This window comes from Canis lupus, chromosome 22, assembly GCF_011100685.1.
Source record: "Canis lupus familiaris isolate Mischka breed German Shepherd chromosome 22, alternate assembly UU_Cfam_GSD_1.0, whole genome shotgun sequence".
NCBI lineage: Eukaryota > Metazoa > Chordata > Mammalia > Carnivora > Canidae > Canis > Canis lupus.
The window spans coordinates 6,523,953-6,542,253 of NC_049243.1; the positions used below are offsets into that span (position 1 = coordinate 6,523,953).

At 48.6% G+C, this 18,301-nt stretch overlaps 1 protein-coding gene and 1 long non-coding RNA gene across 3 annotated transcripts in view; one reads left to right on the forward strand and one right to left on the reverse strand.

The window, feature by feature from the left end:
- The window catches only part of SERP2 (stress associated endoplasmic reticulum protein family member 2), a 20,911-nt gene extending 14,520 nt beyond the window's left edge, over nucleotides 1-6,391 (reverse strand). Inside the window, exons 1-2 of one of the 2 annotated variants that reach the window (XM_038569597.1) lie at nucleotides 6,194-6,391; nucleotides 1,899-1,971 (exon numbers count right to left, since the gene is read on the reverse strand). In XM_038569597.1, the coding sequence (XP_038425525.1) occupies nucleotides 1,899-1,971; nucleotides 6,194-6,277 (157 nt within the window). In that variant the 5' untranslated portion in view covers nucleotides 6,278-6,391. The remainder of the gene's footprint in view (nucleotides 1-1,898; nucleotides 1,972-6,193) is intronic. The other variant, XM_038569596.1, reaches the window with a different exon arrangement.
- LOC119865184 overlaps nucleotides 1-14,476 on the forward strand; it is a 15,324-nt gene extending 848 nt beyond the window's left edge. The window contains exons 2-3 of the long non-coding RNA XR_005376260.1: nucleotides 5,386-5,952; nucleotides 11,029-14,476. This is a non-coding gene — a long non-coding RNA (uncharacterized LOC119865184). The remainder of the gene's footprint in view (nucleotides 1-5,385; nucleotides 5,953-11,028) is intronic.
- The last annotated feature ends 3,825 nt before the right edge of the window (nucleotides 14,477-18,301 follow it).

Genomic DNA, 18,301 nt, shown 5'->3' on the forward strand with positions numbered 1-18,301 from the left:
AGAGACAGATCGTCTGAGGCAATGCGTAACGGAAGACTCTGCAGGCCATACTCCTTGTAATCGTGTACAGTGCTCTGAGCCATGCACGGCTAATGGGGGGAGACCCTGAGCATATCACGTCATGTCACTGACCGTATTGCGCATTGCAATGTGGTATCGGCAAGCCATTTATTATGTATATTCTTTTACGTTTCTAGACTTCGTGGCTACCCTTGTAGAAAGACAACTGACAACCAACAGTAAAATTTTAATAGAAATATTCATGAAGCTTTATGTTAGATCTCCAAGAAAGTCAACTGGATATCTACAGTATGGGCCACATCTGGCTTTATTCATCCATCCACACATCCACGGATCCATCCAACCAACACACCGAGCACTCACTACGTGCTAAATACTTACAAGAATGTACACACTTAGTGGATGACTAAACACTGCCTCCCCTGAGCTTATGTCCCAGGGGTGGAAAATGGATAGTAAGTAAGCGAACTAAATAATGTCATATGTTGATGAGGGCCATGAATAAAACAAGACAATGTGTGATGGGGATAAGGGACAACTTGGGACTGGGGTGGGGGCGGAGGTGTGGAGATGCATCTCTGAAGCTTGCAGGACATTTATGTAAAGAAGAGCCTGGTGGTGCTGAGCTGGTCATCAGCTCGATGTGAGTCTCGGATGTGCTGTGACTGTTGAAAATAAACTGAAGCTCGGGTCATATTAATAGAAACAGAGTGACAGGATGAAGGTCAGTCAGTGACAATCCTACTGCCTCTGGAGCAGTCACACCATTTCTAGACTTCTGCAGCTGCAAATGCTATAAATTTCAAGAAAGTCATGAAGTGCATCCAGAAGAGGGGGGGTCTAGAAACCACATCTTATGAGGCGAGGTTGAGAGAGGTAGGGAAGGAGTTTAGTTGGCAGAGTTTAAACTCATCTTTGAGAGAGCCGAAGATTCAAGATGTTCAGAAGAGAGCGAGTCCATGCCTTGTGGTGTTAGGAGTTCACCCCTGAACTACTGAGAAGACAGCACAGCGTTGTTCAAAAGAGGGGAGATGTCTCTAGCAGAATTAGGGCCATACAGAAACGGGGTAGGTATTTTGAAGAAGTGAGCCCCCCACCCTCAGAAGTATTCTAGCAGAGGTTAGATAACGTCTGCTAAAGATGAGAGATCCCCGTAATGGGTAAAAGATTCCTATTGAGCTGCATCCTTGGGAACGGGGTACAGTTTTGTTTCTGTAAGTGAGAGATCTCGGGAGCCTCGGAAGGCCTGTCCCGCTAGAAATGACCTCGTTTCTCCCCACTGACCACTATTGCAGAGACCCAATCTCGGGGATTGGGGATTACAAGACTCCTAATAACAGAATTCAACTAGAAACAACTGCATGATCCCATGCTCAAGCCTCCCGTGTATGTGTGTGTGTGTGTGTGTGTGTGTTTGCACGTGAGTATAAGCAAAGCTCTCTGAACTTACAGTAAGAGGCACAGGTCAAAGGCCCAGTTCTCCCTAGTTCTCATTTCCTTGTAGGGCAGAAAGCCTCTCCCTTTCTCCGGAATCTGGAGCTATCTTGGGCAGACAGGTGCTCCGCTCTGTTCTAACTGCCCTTTTTAGGCCACGTTTTCACACAAAGGTTTAACTGAACTCTCAAGTGTGTACAGCCGACTTAATTGCTCCGTGTAATCATCTTACGATTATGATTTGATAGTATATCAATTCTGTCCCTACTCATATTTGCTCTGCCGGCCTAGAGACTGGTTCAAAACCCACCGAGATGAAGGCTTCAGGCAGTGATTAACTTGAATCCCAGACCAATATTTTTTTTTCTGTCTATTTACTTATGAAATGTGTTTCTGAAGAACAGAGCAGAACATGGGCCGTGAGGTCAGCGAAAAACCCATACCTGAGCCACAGACAACAAAAACAAACAGTGCCAACAGCCATGGTCCCACAGGATATTTCTCTTCTTGTGGCCTCTGAAAGGGAATGGGGGAAAGTAAGATTAGGTTCATTGATTCAGGAAACGTTTGTGGGGTACTGCTAGACGCTACTAATGGCTGGGGACGCCACGGTGAGGGAGACAGATCCCGTCTTAATGCCCAGTGGGCAGAAGTAGCTGAAGAAAGCCAACTGTAATGGGTCCACAGAGGTGTGAACAGGCTCATCAATAACCTTATTTCTACTCCTGTAATGCAGTGAACTTGGTGGGCTTAAACATTCTGGGGATGGATGGGGGTACAAATACACAAACCAATACAGTGATTTGGGAGCCCCAAATGACACTACTCCATTTGTCAAAGGCACACTCTATGCCAGGCTCTCCCCTGGGCAATCTCCAGCCCCTATTTCCACCACCCACAGCTCTGTGCAAGGCGTATTATCATCTCCCCACTTCTAGTTGGGAAAGAGACACCCCAAGTCTGGTAGCTTGAGCAAGGGCTGGGATTTAGGACTGCCCCCTTAGAGAGCCAGGGTGTTTTCCACTGATAGAGTCATCTTTAATTCCTGAACCTGTGGATTCCAAGTAAGGTCACAGAACAGCCATTTTCTCAAAACCTTCTATGTGCCCCCCCTTCCCTCCCAAAAAAGTCGAGAAGTGGATGCCATGGAAATCCTTGGAACGACAGAAGCGGCATGGCGACCGTGAGTGGCTCTGCCAAGGAAGCAGCATTTTGTAACAAAGCTCCTGAACCTCAGTGAAGCTTATGCTTTGGGGAAATCTCTACATTCCCTGGGGAGCAGAAGGGCACTACTGTGCCCACATGAACCTGGCCCTGTGTACCTCCTGCCCCCCTCAAACCAACAGCACAGGCATAATAAGAATGACCATCCACAGCCTAGGTCTCTTTGCAGGTGGGGCCTGGACCTTAAAATCAAATCGATCCATGGAAGGACTATCTTTTGAGGGGGGGGGGGCATCCGAAACAGTGGTGAGTTTCTCAAATAAAAAGGGTAAAAATCAGAGTGAAAAAAATAAAGAACTCACTCCCATTTCTTCCTGTGTGTGAGCCAAAAAGAGGCTATCCCCAAGGTAAATTAGGGAACTGGTTGTCTCACAGATGGGGCCACAATTCTTTGGTTCTCGGCTTGCCCGTTACATTCTGAGAGAGCGTCCTGTCTTCTACCTCAAGTGGGTCCACTGACCACCTATCTATCGCCACCGGCTTTTTCTTGACAGCATGTATTAGAGTTCGTATCTGTTTATTCTCAGGATTACGTGTTTACTGTCTGTCTCTCGGCCAGACCATCGGCTCACGAGGGCAGGCACTATGTCGCTTTCCTGAATCAATGTACAGCAATGGCTGGTACAGGATGTACACACAGGAGGTGCTCAATAAGTGCTCATCGGAAAATGAATAAGCATAAGAACTTTTTTTGTATATATATAAATACTTCCTAATTGGTGGTAGGGTTATCCCTATCACCCTCTTACTGGAGAAGTACAGATGAAAGTGCTACTGGCAGGTAGACTCTAAAGATTAAAACCCCTCAATTCTCTGGCCTTGACAAGCACTTAACACCAGATCAAGGTCAGATCAGGTAAATAACAGTGATATTAACTAAAGTTACCTGAACAGAGCGTGGCACTTAGCCCTCTCCACCCTCTTACATTAATGCCCTACCAATCTGTCATAGTTGACCAGAAACCAGTTCTGTGGCTGTCATCCCACTAATGCTATATAAAAAGTTCATTTAGCTCTGTCTCAAGCAAAGCCAACAAGTGAATTTAGGAGCCCGTAAATGAATTACTGGTCCAATGCGGATACCAAACGGAGTCCATTATTGTTCCTTTGCAGGAAAACACAGATTGTCAACACGCAGAGCTTGGGCTACAAAACACAAATAATGTATTTGATGACATTTGCCAATAAATCAATGTTACTGGAGGACTCTCAGAGCTCAACAACAGCAATGTGTCCTTTTCTGAGAGCTTGGAGATCCTCTTTTTTGCAAGCAGTACCCAGCTCAGTCCCACTGGGGCAATTCACCTAAGCCTGAATCTATGGCTGGCAAAGGAAGGAAAAGCAATAGAATCCTGCAAATGACATGGTTCATCTCAAACCGAAGTTTGTTACTTCTGGCGGCTTTGGAACGTCGGGGGCTGGCTTTCCCCATGATTATACACCAGCAGGGTAACTCAGAACTCTGAAATTTGAATCCCCCTTCGTTCTGGAGAAGTTACTACTATATAATCACAAAATGATTATTCTATTTCCTTCTTTCTTGGATTTATCTGCTACCTGGGAGAGTATCATTCACTTCGTAGCTGTTAACTGATGAAATTCTGAAGGATCTGCATACAACTGAAGGGGTTTATTTCGGAAGGATTATTCTGAATTTTCAGTTAGACTCTGTTCACAGGTCCCCAGTGTCATCCTGGAACAAGTCACCCTTGTAAGTTACTTCTTTCAAAGTATAATTGTGTTTGACCTGTGATTAGGGAAATGAGATTTAGGGTTTAAAGTATTTCTTTTTGAAAGAGAACTTCATTTATCTTTTTGGACGCTGGTCCGTTTACGATAAAGTTACCCAAAGAGGTCTTCTAACCAACTGAAGATCAACATAGACTGTGGCTTGGTTTGGGAAACTTTCATTACGAATGTAGTAGGGCCGTGTGAACACCTTCATAGGTGCCAGGCACTTTGGAAGGGCCCACTCCATGGTATAGCAGAACCTATTTATATTCACTCATCATAGATTAAACAAGTATGAATGGAGCTCCGAAAGTTGAGTTGAGTTCCAATGGCGTTAAGTCCATGTTTTAGATAGCTAAACATTTCCCCCCAATTTTTAAGTTTCCTTATTTTGAAGACAGTAACTTTTTCTTTCCCCCAGATCTCAACGGTCTTCTAATGGCCTTGAGAAGCCAGAGGCGGCCCACACTGAGTCTACAGAGCCTAATGGATACATCGGCTCCCCAAATCGGTTCCCGTGTTGTTACTTTTGCAGGCCTATACTTGTCACCTGAGTTCAGCTAATCATTTTCTTAGTTCTTTAGTTTCTCAGTTCATTAAAAAAAACCACACAACTAGAGATTTCCAGCACATCAGCTAGTCTGTATATCTAGGACGAAGCGATCTCCCAGGGACATAAAACCCTGAGTGCTTTAACATCAATTAAAATTTATTTTTTTTTTCAAGGTCAGTTTGGACAGCAAGGTTTGTTTTTCTGAGCAAAACCAAATAGGGAAAATAGATCTATGTGAAAAGTGGTTCGGATTCAGTGGCATAGTAGCATTTTACTGCTCAGTCACCACTAAATGATCTAACACCCGGGGTGTGTGTGTGTGTGTGGGGGAATTTCCATTGTAACTTAAATCTGGAGCTGTGTATGAAGCTCTGGGTAGATCCTAGAGTTTGATCCTAAGGTCTCTCTGCTTGGTTTTGTAGGAATCCTGCTGTGATGATCGGAGCTGTAGCGTTTTGCTCAGTTACTGAGCTAAAAGGAATTGCCTCATCAGCTCTGCAAGCTCTTCCAGCCAAACCCCAAGCTTCATCTGGACTTCGCTTAAGTGTCTAGGATAATAGATTCCAGGCGCCTTGGCTCATAGGCTTGGAGACCAACACTGCCCGACAACTGGTCCCAGGCATGCCTCTGAATGTCCCAAATCGGCGGCCTGGCATTTTCTCTTGAAGACACTCTAGAAGAAACCCCCTGTGCAGAGGCCCAGGTTTTACTTTCAAGTCCAGTTATAAAAGCCTTAATCTAATCTCCAAAGTTCTGGATCATACCCTCAGGATGGAGAACAAGAGTAGGGCCGCATTTCAACTGGAGCCCAGTGGGGAGAGGCCTCACGGGAGAGGAGGCAAAGGAGAGAAAGCAGGATGGAGGGAAGACGGGGCTCTGAACCCCGCTTCCCTCGGACTTGCACAAGCCCTTACAAAGGGGCTGCCGAGAAAAGCCCGCCGCGGGGGGTGCCCAGGGTGGAGCGCCGGGATCGGCCGGACCGGGTGATGGTAAGGGCCTCCGTTCCCCAGCATTCATGCAAGCGTGCGTGCACCCAAGGGTCAAGGGGGTCAACCCCCCGCAGTGGGGTTCACTGCTCCCTGAGGATGGGCCTCTCGGGCTCCGCGGAGACAAAGGCCCACTCCCTCCCGGGGCTGTCTCTGCCGCTCCCGGCCCCACCCGCCCTGGGCGCCCGGGGAGCCGCGACGAGCCCCGCCCGCCCCCGCCCGCCCCCGCCCGCCCCCGCCTTACCAGGGTCTTGGCTACGTTCCCCCTCTGGGTGATGTTTTTGCTGTGCTTCTCGTTGGCCATCCGGATGCGCTGCTTGGCCACCATGGCTGGGCGCTAGCCCCCGGCACGAGCCCCCGCGACCGCGACCGCGACCGCGACCCGGCGGCGGGGACAGCGACAGGGCGGCCGCGGGCGCTGCAGGTGGCAGGCGCGGCCCCCGAGCCCCGCGCACCCCGCTCCAGCCCCCCGCGAGCCGGCTCCGGAGAGGCCAGAGCCCGGACGGAAGTAATCTCTCATCTCAGGAAACCCTCCGCTGCTTCCTCGCCATCCTTCCGGTCCCCCCTGCTACCTAACCAGCGCGGCCGCCCCAACCTGGGCGGCGGGAGCGCAGCGCGGGGGCCCGGCCGGGGGGGGAGGGGGTGAGGGGAGGGGAGGGGAGGGGAGGGGGGACCTGCCGGGTGGGGAGGGGGAGGGGGAGGGGGCGGGGCGGGGAGGAGCGGGAGGGGAGGGGGCGGGGCGGGGAGGGGCGGGAGGGGAGGGGGCAGCACGGGGGGACCTGTGGGGAGGGGGGCGGGGAGGGGAGGGGGCAGCAGCGGGGGGTGGGACCTGCGGGGTAAGGATAGGGGACGAGGGAGGGGAGGGGAGGGGAGGGGGGCAGCACGCGGGGGGGGGGGAACCTGCTGGGTGGGGATGGGGGGGGGAGGGGGCGGGGTAGTACGGGGGAAGGGCCCTGCCCGGTGGGGATCGCGGAGGGGGGTGGGGAGGGGGGCAGCACAGTGGGGGTGGAGGAGGGGGCGGGGAGGGGGGTACCTGCCGGGCGGGGAGGAGGGAGGGGGCAGCACGCGGGGCCCCGCCGGGTGGGGATGGGGAGGGAGGCGGGGAGGGGGCAGCACCTGGGACCCCCTGCCGGGTTGGGATGACGGGGAGGGGGCGGGCTGCACGGGGGGGGGCGGGGGCCCTGCCAGGTGGGGATCGATCAGGGGGCGGTGGGGGGGCAGCACGGGGGCGGGCGTGGGGGGGTCCTCAAAGGACAAAGCAGAGCGGGGGCGAGGCCGGGCCCTTGCTGTCGGGGACAGTCCCGAGAACCCCGGGGCAGGGGTCTGGGCACGGGGTCCTGCGCCCGGGAGCCCCTTCCCCGCAGGACCTTGGTCGAGCGCTGCCGAAAGCGCGGGAACTCCGCGAGGGTGGGGCTCAGTGGGCGCGAGGCTGGACTTGGGCGGGTGGCCTTGCCCTGGAGGCCGAGGGGCCACACGGGGGAATGACAGCGGGCAGGCGGCAGGTGTGGCGCAGACAGGTGTGGGGGCTGGGGGGGCCTGGGCGCCTTTGGCCCCGCCCGCGGGGCGGTTGGAGCTCCTCCCGCCACCCTTAGCCCGAGGGACCTGGACTGGGAGGTTCCTGGCACCGCAGGGATGACAGCTAGAGTGTGGGTGACTCACTGGCACTAGTGTTGGGGCCCGCAGATTGCCTGCTTCCGGGGCGGGGGTGGGGGGGCCGGGAGGGGCGTTGAGCCCTTCACTTTTCCTTGCGCCCCAAGACTTGAGGTTAGCTCTCAGCAGCTCAGAAGAGTGGAGAACGGGGTGGGGGGGAACGGCCTGCAAGGTCTGGAGGGTGGGCTGTGGTGGGGGAACCTGCTTGGGGCCCTGCGCCCCAGGCCTTCCCTGAGGGCACGGTAGGGCCCTGCTTGGATAGAGGGTCCCTGCCATCCTCCCCCTCCTCCTGCAGCCTGTCATCCAAGCTCCCACACAGACGGCTTGGGGGCTGCCCTAGGTGGCCCAGAAGGGGCCGCCATCAAGCCTCATTTAGTAAAGTCCGGGTCATTACTTCTTCTAAAGTCAGTTAAGTTTCCACTGTAGTTCCCACCAACATCACCACCCTTCCACAGGCCTACAAACCAAGCAGGCCCCCCCCCTTTTTTTAAAAATATTTATTTATTTATTTATTTATTTATTTATTTATTTATTTATTTATTTATTTATTTATTTATTTATTTATTTATGATAGACATAGAGAGAGAGAGGCAGAGACACAGGCAGAGGGAGAAGCAGGCTCCATGCAGGGAGCCCGACGTGGGACTCGATCCCAGGACTCCAGGATCACTCCCTGGGCCAAAGGCGGGCGCTAAACCGCTGAGCCCCCCAGGGATCCCCCAAAGCAGGCCCATTTTTAAAAGACCCGCGCTCTTTGTCACGATGGGCTCTGTTGGTGGGGCCGCGTGAGAGAGGGCCACCCCCGCCCCCCGGCTGTCCACCGAGCCTTGCCAGGGTCCCAAGCCCAGAAAGTGCCTCTCCCTGAGGCACCTGCCTGGGGAGGATGTAGAGGGTGAGTTCCCCCCTGAGTTGAGGACACACCTGGCTCTGAGGGACAGTAAGGAAAAGCTACAGACAGAGATGTTTGTCCCTTTGGGCCTATAAGCTGAAAACCATCCTTTTTTTTTTTTTTTTTTTTTAAGATTTTATTTATTTATTCATGAGACACAGAGAGAGGGAGAGGCAGGCTCCATGCAGGGAGCCCCACATGGGACTCCATCCCCGGACTCCAGGATTACACCCTGGGGCCAAAAGCAAGTGCTAAACTACTGAGCCACCCAGGGATCCCCCCTGAAACCCGTTCTTAACTGAGAAGCCTGCCTTCCCACAGCCTTAGGTGAGCCCCTTGTTTGGGGGAATAAAATTCCTTCTTGGCCCCTGATTCCTGCTTGGTGGAGGCTAATTTTGCTCCTTTTTCTTGTTTTAATTTATGTGTAGCCTGCACGCTCAGAGTCAACCTGCCAACAGAAATCGGATATATACAGTAAAAACTGAAGGTTTTGTTTTGTTTTTTTTTCTCTGTCTCTCTCTCTCACTAATTCCCACGGGTCCTAGGTTACCCTTCCAGCATTTTTTATTCATTCATACACCCGCCTGCGTATTTCCTTTTTAAAAACAAACAGAATCGTACTAGACAAACCGTGCGGCCACTTACTCTTCTCTCTCAGTTTATTGACAATGTTATCACGTCTACTTATAAATCATTTCTATTTTTCGTACATGCATACTATCCCTCAACATGATTATATGGAATGTACTGGATTATTGCTAGACAGTCACTTCCGATGTGAGTGTGTGTTTGCCTGCACTGTGCACATCCCTGCCCACCTGCCTTTATGTACTTGTGCAAGTAAATGTGTGCAAGAGATTGCGGGGCGGGACCTTGCTGCACCTTTTCAAGGTCCTGGGTGGAGAGATTGCTCCTGATTTGGGGGGAGCCAACCTGCTGTGACTTCCACCGTACTCAGGCCTGCTCCTCTGTGGATCTCAGTCCTCTTTATGGCCCCTGAGCATCAGCATTATTTGCTAGGAAAGCTTTTCCCTTCCCCTTTGGATTCTGTCCCTGCCTCTCCTCAGCCTTCGGCTGGACCTGAACTAGAGGTTGAGCTGGCTGGTCCCAGAGGCTTTTCTGCAGGGAAGCTGGGGCCAAGGTCTGAAGGTGTGTCCCCAGAGTTCCGGAGTAACCACAAGGTTAAGAAGGAGCAAGGCCCTGGGTTGTCTTGTTTTTTTATTTTTATTTTTATTTTTATTTTTATTTTTATTTTTATTTTTATTTTTATTTTTTTATTTTTATTTTTATTTTTATTATTTTATTTTATTTTATTATTTTATTTTATTTATTTTATTTATTTTATTATTTGTTTTTTTGAGGTGGGAGACCTAGGAGAGGAATGGAAACTTGATCAAGAGTTAAAAGTTCCCTTGGGTTATTTCATGCTGGCAGCAGGAATTTTATAACATGCCGGTAGCATGCGGTGCTCAACCACAACTTCTAAAATGGCCCTGGGTAACGTAGCAGGAAACTGCTAAATGATTAAAATTTAATTTTGGCCAGTAATTTTTTCGACCTTTAGAGCAAGAATCCTAACCAGCCCTCCCTACATTAATCATGAGTCTGCCCCACTTAGGGTACTAGGTTTGCGGCTGTAGACTCTAGGTTTCACACACCTTTATAAATGATGTATTATCAAAGTGTACAGATGCTACACTTGACTTGTGAAGTAGTGCACACCTGTCATTTTTCTGTGGCTGACCAGCATGCAAATCTCTTTTCTCTTTGGGGGACTCCCCGACTGCATGCAAGTTAGGACCTTCTTTCCCAATATAGAAGCCCAATGGGACAGATATGGTATATCTTATTGTGCTTTGTTCTCTCATGCTTTGCAAATATTATGATTTTTTTTAACAAGTTGAAGATTTGTGGGCACCCGGCGTCCAGCAAGTCTATGGGTGCCATCTTTCCAACAGCAGTTGCTTATTTCACGTCCCTGCGTCGCAGTTTGGCAATTCTCGCAAATGGTCAAACTCTTCCATTATTTTATCTGTTACAGTGATCTGTGATCACTGTGTACAACTCACTGAAAGCTCACATGATGGTTAGCATTTTTTAACAATAAAGTATTTTTAAAGTAAGGTATGTACTTTTTTTTAGTTGTAATGCTATTGCACACTTAATAGACTACTGTACAGTGTAAACATAACTTTTCTGTGCCCTGGGAAACAAAAAACCTTATTTGATTCACTTTATTGTGATACTCATTTTAATGTAGGAGTCTGGAACCCAAACCTGTAGTATCTCTGAGGTGTGCCTGTATTTGGCTGGGAGGTATGGCCCAGCTTGGCCAATCATATTCTCCGTTTGGGGCTTTGAATTTTGAACAAAAAGAACAAAAACAAAAGGATAAGGTACTGTTCACCCTGGTAGTGGGGTACCCAAGAGGCAAGCAGCATTCAGCAGTGGAGAGGGTGGTGGCGGTGGAGTGGGGGTGAAACCCACTGATTTTGTGGTACCTGAAATTCTTAGACTCCTCTTCTGCTTCCATTGACCAGAGGTTCTTTGTGTTGTTTACATCCAATAACCCTGACTCATGTGCATGAAAATGAACAACAACAACAACAACAACAAAACCCAGAAAGTTTTGGCTTGGTCATTTCCCCTTCCAAATCTGGAATGATTGTCATGTCTCTTGAAGCCTTCAGACACTGTTAGCCAGAGGTCCTTCCTCACCAAGGGGAACTAAGTCTAGAGGCCTTGGTGACAAGTGTGGGCAGCCAGTTCTCGAGTATGAATGGGGATGATTGGCAGACACAACTGCTTACATAAAACCAGCAAATCACCAACACTTCAAATTAAGACTTTGTTTCTCCTTCATCCAAACCATTCCCAGTACTGGCAGAGAAGAGAAAAATTGGGCAGATTTCAACATCATCTCCTTTCGTACATGTTATATTCTGGTGCAAATGTTCGTGAAGGTGTCTCAATAGGAAGCAGAGAAAAATAAAAAGAGAACTGACAGCCAGTGTTATCTGCTGCATGCCTTGGAATCAACTCAATGCACTTGATTATGATTTCATGGAATCATGCCACATTGTCACTGGAAGAAGCTCAAGAGTCATTTGTTCGGTGTTTATTGAGTGTCTACTGTAGGCCAGACACTATTTTAGACACTGAGAATTCAATGGTTGATAGAAGGCTTCTGCCTTCAGGGAGCTCTCAGTTGTGTGGCGGAGACAAAGAAGTAAACAGTGGGAGACGGCCCCAATTTCACAAGTGAGCTCAAGCCCAGGAATTGCAAGGAAAACTGTAGCAGAACTGAAAGCAAAATTGAGGCCTCTTGGCTTTCCATTTTCTCAAGAGAAACGTTTACCAGGTAAACTTAAGAGGGAGCCAGGGTGACAGGGCCAAGCTTTGGAGCAGCTTATACGTACACAAAAATAAATCACACACACACACACACACACACGCAAGCACGCATGCATGCACACTTGTGCATGATAAATTCCATTTTGGACCTCCAAGGCTTGAACTTCGGCCCATCAGGGGTGGCACAAGCAGACTTTAACCATTCTGATGACTATGTCATTCCTTGACCCCAGAGGTGATCAGATTAAGCCTCCAAATGCAAGATGTGATTACCCATCTCCGCTCTGTAATCGGCTGGCCACGTCTGTTATCAATTGCAGCAAAACCTTCGTATCCCAAGGGGAAAACACCTGCCCTGCTGCATGCAGTTCTCTCCCTGATGACTCCCCATGGCCGTCCCCTCGTGGCTGCAGAGACGTGAGGCTCTTCCACATGTCTCAGCTCCCGCTATGGCTGTGCATCACTCATGACTGTGCCCCCGCTAAGATTCCAGTGCTTCCAGGACAGAGTCACCTTGTTTCAGTTCAACTGGATGCATGTTCTTAATGGGTGGAAGAGTTTCCTGGCAGGGAAGAAATGACATCACTGATAATATCTAACATTTCCTATGTGCTTCCTAAAGAGCCAGACTGCCAAGTACCTTCCTTACGCTTTCTCACTTCTTACACAACCCTGTGAGGATGTGGACCTTGGGAGCAAACAATCCTGGGCCCTCCACTTCGTACTTTAGTGATGGGCCTCTTTTTTTTTTTTTTTTTTTAATATGCCTCTTTTCTAATCTGCAAAATGGGAAGAGCAAGAGTGTTTATTAGATGTGATTGTTTTGAGATGAGATGATAAAAAAAATGTTTAAAAAAAGCACTGAGCACAGAGGCTGGACCCGTGGTGATCACATAATAAATGGCAGCTGCCGCTTTTACCTACACCATTAAGGCAACAGGTCTACGGAAGTTAAGTAACTTGCCCAAGGAGAGTCAAGATGATGAACCACAGTACCCGCCTTCAGGTGGTTTGGAGTCTTCTTGAGGTTCTTTTTTTTTTTTTAATTTCTTTTTATTGGAGTTTAATTTGCCAACATATAGCATAACACCCAGTGCCCCCCTCTTGAGGTTCTTAAACACTAATGAATGCGGTAACTCAGGATGAATGCGAGAAGCCCTTGAAGTGAGAGACAGAACCTGTGGACAATATTTCTGGGTCCTTTTTTTCTTTTTAATTATTTTTAAATCTGAAAAAAAGAAATTCAAGTATTACCATATCAAAGGCATATAGAGAAGAGTTGGTCTTTTTTGCCTCTGACTTTAAGTTCAAAGGAACCCCTTCGTGTCTTTCTACGCAAATTCGAGCACGCATGCATAGAGCATTTTATACATACATGTGTGTATGCTTATTCATGTATAGTATATTTAAAGAAGCTATTTACAAAATCCTTTTAATCCCTCCTTAAAAATCCCAAATAGTCCATTTTTTTTTCAATATGATCTGTACCTTGTGTTTGTTTTTTTTTCACTTGATAGTGTATTCTGGAGGTTGAGCTACATCATTATATCAAGATTGATTACAATCTTAAATGGTTGCACGGTGTTCCACTGTGTGGGTATATAATGATTGATTTAACCAACCCTTTATTGATGAATATTTAGATTGTTTCTAGGTTTTTTTTTTCCACTATGAATCAATAAACAACCTTGTATATGTGTTTTTGTAAATATGCACACATGTGTTTGTTGGAGAACTTCCTAGAAGTGTGATTACTGGACCTAAGGTTACGCACATAAATCTGTGATGGATATTGCCAAATTATCCTCCAGAGAAGTTGTGTCAATGTATGCTCCTTCCATAATGTATATGAGCTCGTTCAGTCCATTATTTCTTAGTTGCATTGGGCAAACAACCCTGAGTAAATAGTGTTGCTTCTTTTTGTTTCTTTATATTTACTAGTTAGATTGAGCGCTATGTTAATGAGCCCAAGGTCATGAATTTGTCTACTAAGTAGTTAATGAGCTTTGCTGGCTCTTTCATCAAGGTTAGTCCTTTCCATGGTCTGTGAATCCCAACAGAGACTAGAGGAGAAAATGAACAGAGAGGCAATATTCTTGACCATTTCTGGATTTAAAGACGGTAATGGTGAATTATCGACAGACTTACATCTTTAAAAATGATAATATTGCTCTGTTTCCTCAGCTTCATTATTTGTAGCAAGATATATCTATATTTAGTATAATGCTCTAAACAATTTGGAGAAAGAGGACTTACATTTATAAAAAATCCTTATTGCGCAGAAATTGTTTTTCCTAAACTGTTAGCCCCTTGGTGGCATAGACCATGGATGTTCAGCGTGATATTCCCAGAGGCTGTCATTATGGCAAATGCGAGGTATTCAGTGGGTATTAAGTGAAAAGATAATGGGAGACTGAGAGGATTTGGGGGGTTTGGATAGTGATCACAGTAAATATTCAGTGTTTCGTCGAGTTTGTATTTCATTCATTCAGAGTGCACATCAGCTTGTGTTGTTAGGTGCACAGAACAGGTACATATTCTGAGTTGTGTGACCCTGGAGTCTAAGAAGGATGACAATGTAAATCCTCATTTAATTGCCTTTGTTGTTTTTCTTTGATCTAAATTAAAAGTTAAATTACCATTTTTAAGTAACGTTCATGTTTTCCTCATCCAATTCCCGTATTCCTCTTTACAGTTGTTATTATTACTATTATTATTGTTTTTATCTCTGTCAGGTCTGATTTACAGAAAAGTCGGGCCTTTTCAGTAACTGCATCACAAAATCACTTGAAAGGAGCTTTGTGAATGGTCAGGAATGCTGTTGGCTTTTCTGACTGTCAGCACATTAAACCCAGGATCCCAGCTTCTGGAAACCTGTCACATCTGATATACTTGAAAAGGCTTTCGCCCAGAGCTCATTGGCAATGAGAGATATGGATTAACAAACCGTCTGCGGAAGGCCCAGATGTTTGCACGGAGCTGCTTTCACCGAAACCATAGCAGCTTCTAATCACCCCACGTGCTTGCGTGATTTTGTATGTGGAGGGCCCTGGCCACGCTGGTATCTTCAGCTTCATGGGGGTGCATGTGGGGGGGGGGCAATGCAAGCCAGGCAGGAGTTGCCCTCAAAGTGAAATCGGAACCAGCATCAGGAAAGAGGGACTGCAAAGAGGAAGCTTTGCTGGGAATTCGGGTCCCTGTAGGAAGCATCGGAACCACCGTGTCACTGCAAGTACAAGCCTAGGGCCGCAGGCTCGGTCCCTCTCCCACACCCCCGTGCACACCCATTTCATCTAGGAGCAGAAATCAAGAAAAAGCCAGTCTGGGGGAGGAAAGGAAGTGATTCAGAGCATTTGGCAATCATCCCCAGCGCTAAGTGGATTCGCAGGAATTCCTCGGAGCAAGATATTGGGTGTGTGTGGTTCAACTGCCCTTTGACTCCAGAGCCCTTTGTCCAAATGTGACAAAATACCAGCGGAGAGTGACAGGAGCTGCGGCATCACCCGGGGTCAGGCCTAGGGGATGGTGTGAATTCTTTCTGACAGAGGCAGAGGGTCCTGTTGTCCAGTGTTCAAGGCGTTTTGCAGGCCTTAATTAGTCCATCCCCGCACCTCGGTGGGGAGATAGGTCAGCGTTATTATCATCCCAGGTCTACAGCTGAGAAACTAGCACACAGATGGTGACGGCTCCAGAATTTCTCTATGGGGGGGGGCCTTCAGGGCAACAGCTGGCCAGAAGGGATGGGGTGGATGGTGGTAGGAACCTGCCCTGAAGTCCTGTTTGCAAGACATTTGATGTACAACCGAGAAAACCCCAAACACACACAACCTCTACCTGGCACCCCCATTGCCCATGGGGACCCCGTGACTCTACCAGTGGAGGATTCTCCTAGGAACAGGGGTGGTGGCATCGGGTCGGGGTTCAGGTTGCCCGACCTGTCCCGTCAGAGCCCCCCAATTCATAGCCGGTGAGCCCACCTCCTGCACAGCCTCACGGGACTCTGGGGTGGAAAAGAAGCCTGGAGATGATCCAGGCCCATGCCCCGGCCTAAAGGGGATGCAAAGCAAATGTCAAAAAAGGGGCATCATTCATCATACTGGGTGCCCTGTGCCTGAGACCCGGGAGTTTCATATGCAGAAACTGTACCCCAAGAATCCGAGCATGTGTGTTTTTTTGGAGGGGCAGTTGGGCCTCATTTCTTTTTTTTTTTTTTTTTTTTAAGATTTTATTTATTCATGAGAGACATAGAGAGAGAAGGGGGCAGAGACACAGGCAGAGGGAGAAGCAGGCTCCATGCAGGGAGCGCGATGTGGGACTTGATCCTGGGTCTCCAGGATCACACCCCGGGCCGAAGGTGGCGCTAAACCCCTGAGCTACTAGGGTTTGGGCCTCATTTCTGTTCATTTTGATAACACACGTAGGGCACGCAGTAAAAATAAATCACTTCGTTTGAACAGGGCTAGTCATAATTCCATAGTAAAAGCCATAAACAGAATTTGGCAACAAAAGGAGCCAAGTCCACAAGGGAGACACGGTGACCGATTGGCTGAAGGCTTTGTTGCTCCTTGGTGCTGAGGGAAGAAAAATAGGTTTCTTTTCAGATCAACTGCAGTTATTGGTAGCGTTACTGTTTTAAGAATAGAAGTTCACAATTTCCCAGGCAGGCCTGGTTCTCCAGGGAAGTCCTGTGATTTGTTTCCCACCCAACTGTGTTCCCTGGGCCCCCTGGGGCCCCTGTTGTGCATTATCTTTGGTAACGAGTGATAATTCTGCGAGCAGATCCGTCTGGTTCGTGTTGGCATGATCTGCGTTCCCTTTCCCAGGCCACCTTCCCTACGCGGCCTTGCCCACGGTTGCCACTCGGTTGACGTTGCGGAGGCCCTGACATGCAGGCGGTGCACCTCAGATGGCCCGGGCTGGGCTACGTCACGAACAGCCTTGCCTGAATTCAACCCACATTTTGGCTCCATGCAATAGAAAGAGCTGAACGTTTTTGCCCAAAAGAAAAGTGGGATTTTTTTAAAAAAACAATACGCCTAGTTCATTCTGCAGCTCTGTCGCTCTGCGACGCAGGGCCTGCCTCAACTCCGCAAGCCACAGCTGATTGTGTTCAAGGCCCCAGCACCCCTCGTGCTCCCGGCTCTGGGAAGAGCTCCAGGGAGGGCAGGGTCGCTCTGGGTGGACCTCCCGATGGCTGAGAATGCCAGAGAGGACCCATTTCTGAGCCTACTGCTGCTTTCACCTTCCTGAGATGCTCGGACCTGAGCAGCCCATGGGAACCTCTCAGTGTGTGGCCCTGTGGCTTTGTGGCCTCTGTGCCTGGTGTGGGCCACATCCTCCGGCTTTGCTCCAGTGAGAGTCAGGGACAAGGTGTCATGTCACGACTGCTATTTTATCCCTTCTCCTCCCCTGCCCAAACCCACAGAGCCTAATCGGTACCCAACAAGCTTTATTACAGACTTGGCTTTCTCAGTGACAACTTAATGAAAAGGGACCTTAACTCCCCTTCTTGCTTCTCTCCATCCATTCCTTTGACTTGGACTCCACCCCGTAGGAACTCACTCCGACAAATGCTATGGTTGGCCTTGGCTCTCTCCGGCCCTGGCCTGTAGAGATCTGGAAATAATTGACTCGTCTGACACTTCTTTCCAGAGCTGAACTTGTCTAAGTCAAATTGTGGTTTCTTCTGCTTCATTGGCTATTTGTTTTCTTAGCTCTGAAATGTGCTTCCGCCTCACCACCCCCCTCCATCCTGTGTATCTTGTTTATCCAACGTGGGCGGTTGCCAATTTAAAAGAAAGAAAATGACCGGGTAGGGCTCTGAATAGTTTAGGAGGGGGAGGAAGGGGACAGGAGGACAGAGAAAGAGGGACCGGGCCGCTCGGAAAACTTTTGGCTGAATGGGGCCTTGCCAGCCAGAGATCCGTGAGAGATGTCTCCAGACTAGACGGGCTAAGGGCTGTCTCACGCCCATAGCAGCCCTCGTGTGAAATAAAGATTTTTTTTTTTGCCTCCCACTATCTACGAACTGCCAATTCTTTATTAGTCTTTTTTCTCTAGGACTCTCTCTTTCTTGGAAAGGCTGTTTCGTTTTGCTCTTATTGCAAGGGGCTGGGACGGTTTAACCTTTTTTAAAAAATTGTGGTAAATACACATATCATAAAATCGAACCGTTTTAGAATGTACAATTCAGCGGCATTAAATAGGTGCCCAGTGTTATGTAACCATCAGCACTATTTCCAGAATTCTCTCACTATCTGAAACAGAAACTCTGTACCCACTAAACAATAACACTAAACAATACCCTCCCGCCCCCCCCCCCCCCCCCCCCCCCCCCCCGGCCACTTCCCAGCCTCTGGTCAAACTTCTATTCCATCTCTGTCTCTATGAGTTTGTCTATTCCAGGTACTGAAATACAGTTTTGAAGTCTCAGTTTTCTTAAAAGGGTAATACTTGGCT